The sequence below is a fragment of the Pongo abelii genome, chromosome 9, assembly GCF_028885655.2.
Source record: "Pongo abelii isolate AG06213 chromosome 9, NHGRI_mPonAbe1-v2.0_pri, whole genome shotgun sequence".
Taxonomy (NCBI): domain Eukaryota; kingdom Metazoa; phylum Chordata; class Mammalia; order Primates; family Hominidae; genus Pongo; species Pongo abelii.
The window spans coordinates 9,742,177-9,755,966 of record NC_071994.2 but is presented as its reverse complement, the minus strand read 5'-3'; the positions used below and the strand labels follow the sequence as shown (position 1 = coordinate 9,755,966).

The following is a 13,790-nucleotide window of genomic DNA, read 5'->3' as shown; positions in this document are numbered from 1 at the left end:
GCTCTGTGCTGCTCTCCATATCAGAGAACTACAAGGGAAAGGGTGATTATTAAAGGAGAATAAATGGAAATTTCCCAGGACCTACCTTGTTTCTGGACATCAGTGATATCAGAGGCCAGAGTCTCCTGCAATCCTTGTGGGGTTTTTCTTTCCCTATTCTGTTAAAAAGAAGACCAAGAAAAGTCTTAAACTTTCCTCCTACACTGCATGGCAATCTGAATGCTATTTGCTGGTGAACTGATTTCACATCAGCACTGGGGCCTGGCTTCTGACTGCCTAGACAGGTTCTATATTTCTTTCCATTTCTTTCCATAGGACTATCCTTTTTTCTTTTCTTTTTTTTCTTTTTTTTTTTTTCTTTGAGACTGAGTCTCGCTCTGTCACCCAGGCTGGAGTGCAGTGGCGCCATCTCAGCTCACTGCAAGCTCTGCCTCTCTGGTTCAGGCCATTCTCCCGCCTCAGCCTCCTGAGTAGCTGGGACTATAGGCGCCTGCCACCACGCCCGGCTAATTTTTTGTATTTTTAGTAGAGACAGGGTTTCACCGTGTTAGCCAGGATGGTCTTGATCTCCTGACCTCATGATCCGCCCGCCTCGGCCTCCCAAAATGCTGTAATTATAGGCGTGAGCCACCGTGCCCGGCCAGGACTGTCCTTTTTTCATTTCAACATCCAAACTACTGTCCCTCTAAAACCATAAGATTTAAGAGCCAAGAATAAATCAAGCTGGGTTTAATTTATCATCCCATGTTACTGAGTACCTACTATTACCAAGGACAGAACATTGAGGTTTCAGAAATCAGGAGGACCTTAAATTTACCTTGGAGAAATGTATCTATGGAGCAAAATGGACATAAACTAAGTCAAGACAGTGTGATGGCCAGGCACGGTGACTCATGCCTGTAATCCCAGCAATTTGGGAGGCCAAGGCAGATGGATCATCCGAGGTCAGCAGTTCGAGACCAGCCTGGCCAACATGGTCAAACCCTGTCTCTACTAAAAATACAAAAAATTAGCCGGGTGTGGTGGCGGGCACCTGTAATCTCAGCTACTCAGGAGGCTGAGGCAGGAGAATCGCTTGAATCCAGGAGGCAGAGTGAGCCAAGGTTGCGCCATTGCATTCCAGCCTGGGGCGACAGAGCGAGACTCCGTCTCGAAAAAAAGAAAAAGAAAAAAAAAAAAAAGTGTGATAAGACCACCCAACGAATCCACATAGAGTGCTGTGGTTGCTGAAAGGACGTTAATGGAGCAGGTGGTGTTAAGTCAAGGAAGGCTTCACAGGGGAAGTGATATTTGAATGGAGCCTTGATGGATGAGTGGGATGTTGTCATAACGGGGGTGAGGAGATGGTCAGTCACAGCAGGGCATTCCAGACAGGGACATGATGTATGACGGCACAGTGCCATTAAAGAATAAATCGGATCAGCATGGCTAGAGCCAGGCATGGTAGAAACCTGACTGTGGCATTAGCAACCAGCGTAATATAACACAGTCTTATCATTTCTCCATGTGCTGCTGCTTTATAGAAATTTCTTTGTACTCTGAAGAGGACATTTTACAACCTGATTCCAGGCCCACAACATTTTCCAGTAAACACCCTGATAATCAGAAATATGGTTATTATATTTTCTTTAGGAATCTCTGCCACTGGCTACTACTCTCTTCACCCAGTCAGAACCTAGGGGCTTTACCCAGCAGTGATGGAGCTCCTCAAGCTGTTTTGCTGGTGAAAAGTTCTTTTTTTTTCTTTTGGGTGTGCAGTTCTGTGAATTTTTTTCCCATTTTTTAAAATTTATTTTTTATTTCAATAGGCTTTTGGGGAGTGAGTGGTGTCTGGTTACATGAATAAGTTTTTTTAGTGGTGATTTCTGAGATTTTGGTGCACCCATCACCCAAGTAGTGTACACTATACCCAATGTATAGTCTTTTATCCCTCACCCCCTTCCCACCCTTTCCCCCAAGTCCCCAAAGTCCATTGTATCATTTTTAAGCCTTTGCATCCTCATAGCTTAGCTCCCATGGCGAAGAGTTCTAGAGCAAGGGGCTGCAGACTGTAAAGGCAGGTTCTGGGAGGCAGAGGCATGGCAAGTCTGGAAAAGCTAGGACTAGCCCCATCCTAAGAATAAACTAGAAAAGCTAGGACTAGCCCCATCCTAAGAATAAACTAGAAAAGCTAGGACTAGCCCCATCCTAAGAATAAACTAGGAAAGCTGGGACTAGCCCCATCCTAAGAATAAACTAGAAAAGCTGGGACTAGCCCCATCCTAAGAATAAACTAGAAAAGCTGGGACTAGCCCCATCCTAAGAATAAACTAGAAAAGCTGGGACTAGCCCCATCCTAAGAATAAACTAGAAAAGCTGGGACTAGCCCCATCCTAAGAATAAACTAGAAAAGCTAGGACTAGCCCCATCCTAAGAATAAACTAGAAAAGCTAGGACTAGCCCCATCCTAAGAATAAACTAGAAAAGCTAGGACTAGCCCCATCCTAAGAATAAACTAGGAAAGCTGGGACTAGCCCCATCCTAAGAATAAACTAGAAAAGCTGGGACTAGCCCCATCCTAAGAATAAACTAGAAAAGCTAGGACTAGCCCCATCCTAAGAATAAACTTCAGGTTAGAATGGCAGATATCTCTGAACTGAGCCTATTCACAAACCGCTCAAATCCCAGACCACATGGGCAGCCACCGAAGTCATATTCCTATAAAAGCAACAGGGAACTCTGGGGAGGAAGGAGACCATTCTTCCCTTTTCTATAGAGAGTGGAGATGGAATTTAGAGGGCCAAGCTCTGGTTTCTGGCTTGAGGGAATGATTCTTACAAATTTAATGAAACTATGGTTTGGGGCTTTAATTCTGCTGCATACAGTAGCCCTAATGAAAGCATCTATTAAGGGTGGGAGGAGGAACAGGAGGGCAAAGGCCCTGGGACAGAGGTACAGCCTGCCTCTGAACCAGGGAAGAGTCTCCTCACAAGACAGTGTAGCCTTTTTGTGATCTCCCAAAATCTTCAGAGATGTCTTCTCAAGAAAAAGTCATAAGAGAGGAAAAACATTATAGCTGGAATTCAGACTGAAGGTATCATCTGGGACCTCCATCAGAACATAATACTCTGAAAACCTGATGCAAGACTGTCCTCTGTATGTTCAGGACCAGATCTGTTTACAAGTGCAGTTCAAACAGATATAGCAAAACAACAACAACAACAAAATGCGATGTGCAGTTACTCTGTTTCATTTCTGGGCCATTCATCTGCTCCCTCCCATTTTTTATCCTTCCAAAGTCTGGATCTCTAGATCTGGGACCTGAAGTAACAAAGGCAAGGGGGTTTTCTCTTCCTTCCCATTCTCCCTAAACACTTCTTATGAAACAGAGGTACGTGTTGTATTCTTCTAAGCTTTCCCCACACAGGCTCCCAATGTGTTCAGACACGCACATGCACAGTGACTGTGATCCTACACCCTAACTCCCTGCAAAGGGGGCAGAACATATTAAGCAATGGACCATAGGAGCAAATTCAATTTTTCCAGCTCAAGTGACTTACACTGAGAGTCACTGTGATCATCTTAATTTAGGAGAAATCATCTTCCTGGGAACAGGGTCTATGATGGTGAATGTCTTTGGGCCTTGAGTCAAAATCAATAAACATGTTCCTTTTACTAGAGTTTCTTCTAAAGCCAGAATCAGGTTGAAAAGGTAATTATGTTGAGTAAGAAGCTGTGGGTACTGTTCTTGAGGGAGATGATGTGTCAAACTAAGAATAGGAAGATACAAAGGGTAGAGAGCGAGGAAGATGTTCCTTTAACAGTAATTATCTTGGTTGTATAAAGTGTCTTTGTTCTCCAGAGCTTCAAGTACTCCTCATGTACTTTCTCATTTCTTTTTCTTACCCGCTAAAGGATGGGAGGCATAGAAGGGGTTGACTATCTGCCCAAAATCACTCAGTGGGCCAGCTGGCCATAGCACAACAGGGGCCCTGGACTCTGCCCCTGCACACAGAGGCAGAGGTATAAATCCCCAAGGATACACTCCTTCCCCAACTAAATTACAAGCTCCTAGAAAAAAGAAATCAGGGTTTACATATGTTTGTGTGTGCCCCAGCACCCAACACAATGCCTTGTGAGCAGGAGACAGAACAATCCTTTAGAAATGAAAATAACTTCATTTTTCTACTTAAAAATGTTTTAGAGAATTCCTGTGATCTTGAAGGTAGTCTCAAGGCTTTTCATGATCCAGTCCATTCGGACTTCTCCAGTAACATTTCTCAGCACTGGACTTTAAGCTACTCTGGGAATCCTTCCCTCCTGGCCACTTTATGCTCCCTTTGTATCCTGTGCTTCCTTCTACCCCTGCATATGGCACATCTATCAATAATTGTCTGCCTAGCTGTACACTGTTGGTGTATCCCTGGTACTTGGCACATAGTAGACACTCAATGAAAATTTGTTGAATGCATTCTAGGCAACATGGCAAAACCCCATCTCTACAAAAAATACAAAAATTAGCCAGGTGTGATGACACACGCCAGTAGTCCTAGCTATCCAGAGGCTGAAATGAGAGGATCACTTGAGCTTGAGGTGGTGGTTGCAGTGAGCTGAGATTGCACCACTGCACTCCAGCCTGGGCAACAGAGTGTGACCCTGTCTCAAAAATGAAAAAAAAATTTGTTGAATGAATGCACTTGTAAATGTTTACTCGATAACTGCTCATGTTATGAGTCCTGGGAAGGTGAAGAAAGTGAGTTGTTTGTGTTTGGATACTTAGGGTCACAGCAACTTTGGAGACATAGAGAAAAAAAGGAAGGATCTTTAAGGCATGGATACCAGCTAACAGCTATTTAAAGAGGGGAAGAAAAGAAAAAGGTCACTATTTTAGAGAATATATAGAAAACAAGTCCTGAAATGGAGGAGGGGTATCAGATATATGAATATCTAAATGGGAAACATACCCCATAAATGAAATCTAATTCCATCAGGGGCCAGCCCTTCACTGCTCTAGAAGTTTTCTCTTACCAGTTATCAGTGCTGATACCTGCCTACCTCATTTGTTAAAACTAGATGTTCCGGCCAGGCTCGGTGGCTCACGCCTGTAATCCCAGCACTTTGGGAGGCCGAGGCGTGTGGATCACGAGGTCAGGAGATCGAGATCATCCTGGCTAACATGGTGAAACCCCGTCTCTACTAAAAAATACAAAAAATTAGCCAGGCGTGGTGGCACATGCCTGTAGTCCCAGCTACTCAGGAGGCTGAGGCAGGAGAATGGTGTGAACCTGGGAGGGAGAGCTTGCAGTGAGCCGAGATCGCACCACTGTACTCCAGACTGGGCGACAGAGCAAGACTGTCTCAAAAAAAAAAAAAAAAAAAAAAAAAAAACTAGATGTTCCTAGACTCAGACCCCAGTGTAGATGAAGGCAAAAAGTTTCCTAAAGGGAAAATTCTATACTGGATCCCACCTCAATTCTATAGACATATTTTCTTATTTCAACTGCAGAGTACAGGTAGCTTTTTAAGCTGAGAAGAGAGGATTTTTTTTTTTTTTTTTTTTTTTTTTTTGAGATGGAGTCTCACTCTGTTGCCCAGGCTGGAGTGCAGTGGCACGAACTCAGCTCACTGCAACCTCCGCCTCCTGGGTTCAAGTGATTCTCCTGCCTCAGCCTCCCGAGTAGCTGGGATTACAGGCACCCACCACCACACTTGGCTAATTTTTTGTATTTTTAGTAGAGACTGGGACTCACCAGGTTGGCCAGCCTGGTCTTGAACTCCTGACTTCAGGTGATCCGCCGCCTCAGCCTCCCAAAATGCTGGGATTACAGGCATGAGCACCGTACCAGGCAAAGAGAGGACTTTTTAACAAAAAAATTCATCGATGCGTGTATTATGCAGCCACTTTGGGATGCGTTGTGGCAAGGGCATAATAGTTGAATGTTATTCTGCAGACAGTGAAACCCAAGAATGAGTTCAGTCAATTCAGTCTGCACGAAAAACCAAGACGTGCTGGTAACCGGAATCCTGACTTGTAACAGAACAGGAATAGCTAACAGCCTCAAAGGCTTCATTTTAGTACTTACTCTCCTGGTTTCCACAGGGGGCTTCTTTTTGCTGGGGCCTTGGCTGGAAGTCCCTATCTTGGCCCTGAGGTGGGGGGAAAATATGCAGGAAATGTTACTGGCAGAAGCAATATCACTAAATTCAAGCAAATGTGGCCCAAATGAATATTTCAGCAGGTTGGCTATTTTTATACTACTCCTGGCTGGCAGAATAAATTGGGTGGCCAAATTTTCTTTGGGTGCTGCTTTACTTCACAGCAGAATCCCAGTTTGAGACACTTAGGGATCTGGGGTTTGAGAAAGTGAAAATGTGATTGACAGCAGGTATCAGATTTTGAAATACTTGATTGTGCATCAAAACCCAGAGAAAGGGAAGATCTGAGACCTCATTTGCATGGAAAATTCAGTCGAATGGAACAAAGCAAAGCTTCATACCTCCAAGTACCCTCACATTCCACCTGGCTTGGAAAGGAGCTCCCTACCTCCTCACCTACATGTGCATCTGGAGAGCATGGGGTCAGCTTCCTAGTGGTCTACCTTATTTCTCCTGTATGTCTAGGGGTCCACAGAGTCCCAGGAAAAGGGTAGCTGTTCTCTGTGGGCCTAGGGTGAAAGCATCTTGGGCTAGGGAACAAACCACACCTTGGATTATTCCAGCAGCATTCTTATTAGCTTTCTAGGGTGCTAATAAGAATGACTGAATTGTCTTACTGACTCATTTTGTCCCTGATAGAGAATTGAAAGAAGAACATAAGTAGCCTCCACAATAAAAATATGTTAGGGATGTACTCAATATTCCCCCTAATATCACAGCACCCCACCCAATGATTGATACATACCCTCTTGCAAACATGTATATTTTAGTCTGGACTGCCTCTTAAGGTTCCAAAAGCTAACTTTTTGGAAATCATACTTTGCTGAAAAAGGGACTGGGTTCAAATTATATTGTAAATATTAACTTGCGCCCTTTCCTTAGTCCACCCACTGTAATAGGCAGATACTGATGAAGTCCTGCAAAAGAAAGTGACTCACCCAAGGACGGGATCAACCAACAGTAATAGCTGGCAAAGCCTAACTAGGACGCAGGAGCGAGCCTCTCTCCCCACACCACTGACCTGTCCAGCCCTGGCCTGCTGGGGGAGCTGGGCTCGTCCATGTGTTTTCGTTTCCTCATCACAGCTCCTACTGCTTTCTTCTCAACTGGGACCTTCAGGAGGAAGCAGATGCCTGTGACTCCTCCTTTCCAGAGTTGCTCACAGTTCATGAAGGCACAGTGAAGAAAACTCCCCATCCTTAAACTGCCAAAGGCAACTTTTAACACCAGCTTTGCAGGTGAGAATAGACATTCTGTTACAGACATGGTCTCAGAAATCTAGCCAAGGGGGAAAATACGGTCTTATGTTTACAATTCTGACTGGACCTGGGCAGCAACTGAGGGGCAAAGTAAGGGGAAGAGGTAAGAGCAGGACTTTTTGGACAAGAGAAGGTGATAAAGGCAATTTTCATTTTGTACAGAAAAGGCAAACTTACCAACCCAAGAGGACTGTCACTTATTGGTTTCCCTACAATAGGAAATTTGAGTGTCATAATAGATTTAAGACTTTTTTTTTTTTTTTTGGAGATTAATTCTCTCTCTGTCGCCCAGACTGGAGTGCAGTGGTGCAATTTCTGCCTCTTGAGTTCAAGCGATTCTCCTCCCTCAGCCTCCCGAGTAGCTGGGACTCACAGGCACATGCCACCACACCTGGCTAATTTTTGTATTTTTAGTAGAGAGAGGGGTTTCACCATGTTGGCCAGGTTGGTCTCAAACTCCTGACCTCAGGTGATCCACCTGCCTTGGCCTCCCAAAGTGAGCCACCAGGCCTAGCCACAATGCTGTTTTACCTGGATTTCTGGCTACTATTTATTTATTGGAACTGACCCCAGACAAAGACTCCTCATGTGCCCTTCTCCTTTCTACCTGGTACTATTTTCCCTAAAAATAGTGTCTTCAAACTCTCTTCCTCCCCTGTTTCAGAATGATTGTAATCTACAAGCTAGAAAGGGTTTGAAAAGGGAGGGGACGATCCTTACTAAAAAAGAAAAAAAGTAGAACTTCAGCTACCTGTGACAAATGAAAAGGGGAGATATTTTGAGGCAAGGTCTTTGCACCCCTTTCTTATCTTTTTTCTTTTTTGAGACAGAGCTAGCTCTGTTGCCCAGGCAGGTTGCCCAGGCAGGAGTGCAGTGGTGTGATCTTGGCTCACCAGAACCTCTGCCTCCCAGGTTCAAGCAATTCTCCTCCCTCAGCCTCCAGAGTAGCTGGGACTACAGGCATGCACCACCACCATGCCGGGCTACATCATATATATATATATATATATATATATATATATATATATATATATTTTTTTTTTTTTTTTTTTTTCAGATGGCATCTTGCTCTGCCGCCTAGGCTGGAGTGCTGTGGCGTGATCTCAGCTCACTGCAATCTCTGCTTCCCGGGTTCAAGCGATTCTTCTGCTTCAGCTTCCTGAGTAGCTGGGATTAGAGGTGCACACCACCACACCTGGCTAAATTTATTTTTAGTAGAGATGGGGTTTCACCATGTTGGTCAGGCTGGTCTTGAACTCCTGGCCTCAAGTGATGCTCCTGCCTCAGCCTCCCAAAGTACTGGGATTACAGGCATAAGTCACCATGCCCAGCCTGCACCCCTTTTCAAATCAAAAGCGTAGGTGTTTACTTGTCCCTCAATCAACAAAAACACCCGTAGCCTTCAGAGAATAAAAATTTGGGCTAGGCACAGTGTCTCATGCCTGTAATCCCAGTGTTTTGGGAGGCCGAGGTGGGAGGATCGCTTGAGCCCAGGAGTTTGAGACCCGACGGTGCAATATAATCAGACCCCTGTCTCTACTAAAAAAAAAAAAAAATTAGCCGGGGATGGTCGCACACACCTATAGTCCTAGCTACTTGGGAAGCTGAGGCAGGAGGATCACTTGAGCCCAGGAGTTAGAGGTTACAGTGAACTATGATCACACCACTGTACTCCAGCCTGGGTGACAGAGTGAGACCCTGTTAAGACAGCTCTAAAGTGAAAATCATGGAATTCTCTCTAATGGAAGGGTTTATATAATAGTTATCTTTCATTCAGTGATTAAGTCAGGCTTTGTACTTTTCATCTACTATTTATTTAATCCTTTTAACAACTCAATGATATAGATAGTAATATTATTCTTCACCATTTCACAAGGGAGGCACAGAAAGATTAATTTATCTAACTTCACACAGCTATTAAGTGGCAGGACCACCAGTATTTGAACCGGTCAGTCTGGCCTGGAGCACATGATCCTGACCTGTGCACTGTATGGCTGGAGCCCAATCTGGTAGCTCATTTCGCCATACCCAGCTAGCATGGCTAAACCATTTTCTTCTCTGCCATCCACATTCACATCATTCCACTTACCAGGTGACAGGTTTTCATGGAACCATTTCATCTCCACGTATAGAGTAAAAACAAATGGGTAGGGGATCAAGATAATTTCCCCATGTTTGAATTTCAGGTGGGAAACTCTCTCCCATTTGCTTTTATCTGGAAAATGGTGCTAAGGAGTAAGGAAAGATGCCAGTATGCATTCCTAAGTACTATTTTAGGGATGAGACTCTCTCTCCTTCCCCGACCTACCCTCCAAACTGCCTATGGTTTTGCTACTTCCATTTGAGTCTATATTGTGAACTGTAGCTCATTTCCAGCCAGAAAAGAAAGGATAGGTTGGGCGTGGTGGCTCATGGCTGTAATCCCAGCACTTTGGGAGGCCGAGGCGGGTGGATCACCTGAGGTCAGGAGTTCAAGACCAGCCTGGCCAACGTGGTGAAATAGCGCCTCTACTAAAAATACCAAAATTAGCCAGGCGTGGTGGCATGTGCCTGTAATCCCAGCTACTCGAGAGGCTGAGGCAAGAGAATCGCTTGAACCTGGGAGGCTGAGGTTGCAACGAGCCAAGATCACGCCATTGCACTCCAGCCTGGGCGACAGAGCAAGACTCCATCTCAAAAAAAAAAAAAAGGATACAGGGAAATACAATGAAGTGTTCTGTAGCAAAGGGCTGAAGATTGTCCAAGTTTCCCAAGACCACGCGGACAGAATCCTGAAAAACATATTTGAAATGACTTTAACACTGTTGAGTCTCAGCCAATCTTTGTTTATATTTGTCACTGCTACTCACATACCCTATACACTATCAAAACTGAACTATTTGCTATTCCTTTAACACGTGTTCTGATTCTCCATTTCTTTTTCTTTCTTTCTTTCTTTTTTTTGAGAGAGTCTTGCTTTGTGGCCCAGGCTGAAGTACAGTTGCATGATCTCTGCTCACTGTAATCTCTGGCTCCTGGGCTCAAGTGATCTTCCCACCTCAGCCTCCCCAGTAACTGGGACTACAGGCGTGCACCACCACACCCATCTAATTTTTTAATTTTTTGTAGAGATGTGGTTTCACCATGTTGCCCAGGATGGTCTTGAACTACTGGGCTCAAGTGCTCTGCCCTCCTCGGTCTCCCAAAGTGCTGGGATTACAGGCATGAGCCACTGCACCCAGTCCGCTTCTCCATTTCTATGCTTTTGCATAGAAAGGGAATTTCTCTTCCTGAAATGCCCTTTCCAGAACCCATCAGCACTTGTCCAAAGCCGACCTATCCTTTCAGGCATAGTTCAAAAGCCATCTCTTCCAGAAATCTTTCCCTGATTTACCAAGTTATAATTAACTGTTAGTATCAAACTTCACAGTAGTTAGCCTGGAGTCTTTACTACATTCCATACACAAATGTTTTATATTCCTTACTGGTAGATCTATTGAAGTAGAATATACACCTGATTTATCTTAGTATCCCTTCTATGGTGTCTACCATCATGAATAATGCATAACAAGTCCTCACTAAATGTACATTGAATGAATGAATAATACTGGTATTAACTGATATATAGTATTTTGCTTTTGTTTAAGTCAAATCTTTTTTTCACTCACTTTAAATTTTAATCGATTAGTCCCTAATTAAGCTATATGCTTATTTGTCTATACTAATTAATTTGGCATCATAAAGACTACTAAATTTCTATGGGGAAAAAGTCTCAATTTCAGTCCCAGCCTTGTCATTTCACCCTAAGCTTCAGTGTTCTCATGTTTGTGTTCAAAGAAGATAGAAACTGTGGCCAGCGCAGTGGCTCATGCCTGTCATCCCAGCACTCTGCGAGGCCAAGGCAGATGGATTGCTTGAGCCCAGGAGTTCAAGACTGGCCTGGGCAACATGGCAATACTCCATCTCTACAAAAAATACAAAAATGAGTTGGGTGTGGTGGCACACGCCAGTAGTCCCAGCTACTTGGGAGGCTGAGGTGGGAGGGTCACCTGAACCTGGGAGGTCAAGGCTGCAGTGAGCTATGATTGCGTCACTGCCCTGTAGCCTAGGTGACAGAGCGAAACCTTGTCTCAAAAAAAAAAAAAAAAGAAATTGTGTCTTGTTTATCTTTGTATTCTCCATAGTAGCACAGTGTCTAGCTTATAATTATACTGGCTAATATTTATTGAGTAATTACTATGGGAAGTGTTACTGTTTTTTGTTTTTTTGAGACAGAATCTCGTTGTGTCACCCAGGTTGGAGTGCAGTGGCACAATCTTGGCTCACTGCAACCTCCACCTCCCGGGTTCAAGCAGTGCTGTGCCTCAACCTCCCAAGTAGCTAGGATTATAGGCATGCACCACCATGCCCAGCTAATTTTTTGTATTTTTAGTACAGATGGGGTTTTGCCATGTTGCCCAGGCTGGTCTCAAATCCCTGAGCTCAGGCAATCCGCCCACCTTGGCCTCCCAAAGTGCTAGTATTACAGGCATTAGCGACCACGCCTGGCCTTTTTTTTTTTTTTTTTTTTTTTTGAGATGAAGTTTTGTTCTTCTTGCCCAGTCTGGAGTCTGGAGTGCAATGGCTTGGTCTCTGCTCACTGCAACCTCTGCCTCCCAGGTTCAAGCAATTCTCCTGCCTCAGCCTCCCAAGTAACTGGGATTACAGGTGCCTGCCACCACACCTGGCTAACTTTTGTATTTTTGGTAGAGATGGGGTTTCACTATGTTGGCCAGGCTGGTCACGAACTCCTGACCTCAGGTGATCTGCCCGCCTTGACCTCCCAAAATGCTGGGATTACAGGCGTGAGCCACCGAGCCCGGCTGTGTTTTTATACATATTAATTAATTTAACTCTCACAAAAACCCTGTGAGATAGGCAATTCTGTTATTCCCATTTTACAGATGGGGAAACAGACAAAGAGAGGTGAAAAAATATAGTCTAGGTTACCTAACTAGAAATAGCAGGGCCAAGATCTGAACCAAGGCAGCGGGGTTCCAGAGCTCCTAGTCTTAACCCCTAGGCTAGCCTGCTTCTCAGTAAATGTTTTCTTTTTTTTTTTTGAGATGGAGTCTCACTCTGTTGCCCAGGCTGGAGTGCAGTGGTGCGATCTCAGCTCACCGCAACCTCCGCCTCCCAGGTTCAAGCACTTCTCCTGCCTCAGCCTCCTGAGTAGCTTGGACTACAGGTACGTGCCACCACACCCAGCTAATTTTTGTATTTTTAGTAGAGACGGGGTTTCGCCATGTTCGCCAGTCTGGTCTTAAACTCCTGACCTCAGGTGATCCACCTGCCTCGGCCTCCCAAAGTGCTGGGATTAAAGGTGTGAGCCACAGCACCCAGCCTCAGTAAGTGTTTTCTAAATGAAGAAAAGAGAATGATAACATCTGACCCCAAACTAGTGAGCATAAGAGAAAGATGCATATGCATATCAAATGCACCTTGGAAATATGACATATGTTGAATGTAAATACTCTCGAGCTACTAATTATTGAGCTACTGTGTGGCAGGCATTGCAGACATCTATTTCTAATCCTCAGTCTTGAAACAGGCCTTCTTTATTAACCTCATTTGACAGGTAAGGAAACAGACTCAGAGAGGGTAGGTACTTTGCCCAAAGTCAAACTGTGAATGGCAGAACACTTCCCATAGTAATTACTCAATAAATATTAGTTATTATAATTAGAAGCTAGACACTATCCTAGTATGGAGACTTCAAATCCAGGTTTGACTGGCTCTAAAGTCTGTGTTCCCTCCTCTCTGTTATGCTTCCATGGGCTTTTCACTGCTCAGGTTAACTGAAGCAAAGTGAAATAAAGCCTGCTCTGCTCATAATTAAATAGGTAGAACGGCCGGGCGCAGTGGCTCACACCTGTAATCCCAACACTTTGGGAGGCCGAGGCTGGTGGATCACGAGGTCAAGAGATCGAGACCATCCTGGCCAACATGATGAAACCCTTTCTCTACTAAAAATACAAAAATTAGCTGGGCGTGGTGGTGCACACTGGTAGTCCCAGCTACTTGGGAGGCTGAGGCAGGAGAATCACTGGAACCCGGGAGATGGAGGTTGCAGTGAGCCAAAATCGTGCCACTGCACTCCAGCCTGGTGACAGAGCGAAACTCTGTCTCAAAAAAAAAACAACAGGTAGAACATTTTCTTGGTCCTATGTTAAAATAACTTATTCATAATGATATCCTTGAGGGTCCTGCAAGATCCTAATGCATCTTTTAACACTTTGCCAAAGAGGTACCTTCTTAAGGGTATTACTCAGTTTTGGTTTCACAGAGTTTTGTGTTTAAGTGTATTTAATTGCTTTGAAATGTGGAGGCATATGTCTTAAGAAATCACAATAGTCATAAATCACTGAACTGTGAAGT

At 44.3% G+C, this 13,790-nt stretch overlaps 1 protein-coding gene across 10 annotated transcripts in view; it reads right to left on the bottom strand.

The window, feature by feature from the left end:
• The window catches only part of MAJIN (membrane anchored junction protein), a 34,046-nt gene that overhangs the window by 2,249 nt on the left and 18,007 nt on the right, over positions 1–13,790 (bottom strand). For 3 of the 10 annotated variants that reach the window (XM_054525657.1, XM_054525658.1, XM_054525666.2), the window contains 6 exons: positions 10,090–10,165; positions 9,484–9,609; positions 7,572–7,603; positions 7,157–7,413; positions 6,063–6,126; positions 86–158 (listed from right to left, as the gene is read on the bottom strand). In XM_054525657.1, coding sequence (XP_054381632.1) covers positions 86–158; positions 6,063–6,126; positions 7,157–7,413; positions 7,572–7,603; positions 9,484–9,609; positions 10,090–10,165 — 628 coding nt within the window. Of the gene's footprint in view, positions 1–85; positions 159–6,062; positions 6,127–7,156; positions 7,414–7,571; positions 7,604–9,483; positions 10,058–10,089; positions 10,166–13,790 lie in introns of those variants that run through there. The other 7 variants (XM_054525659.1, XM_054525661.1, XM_054525664.2 and 4 more) reach the window with 4 other exon arrangements.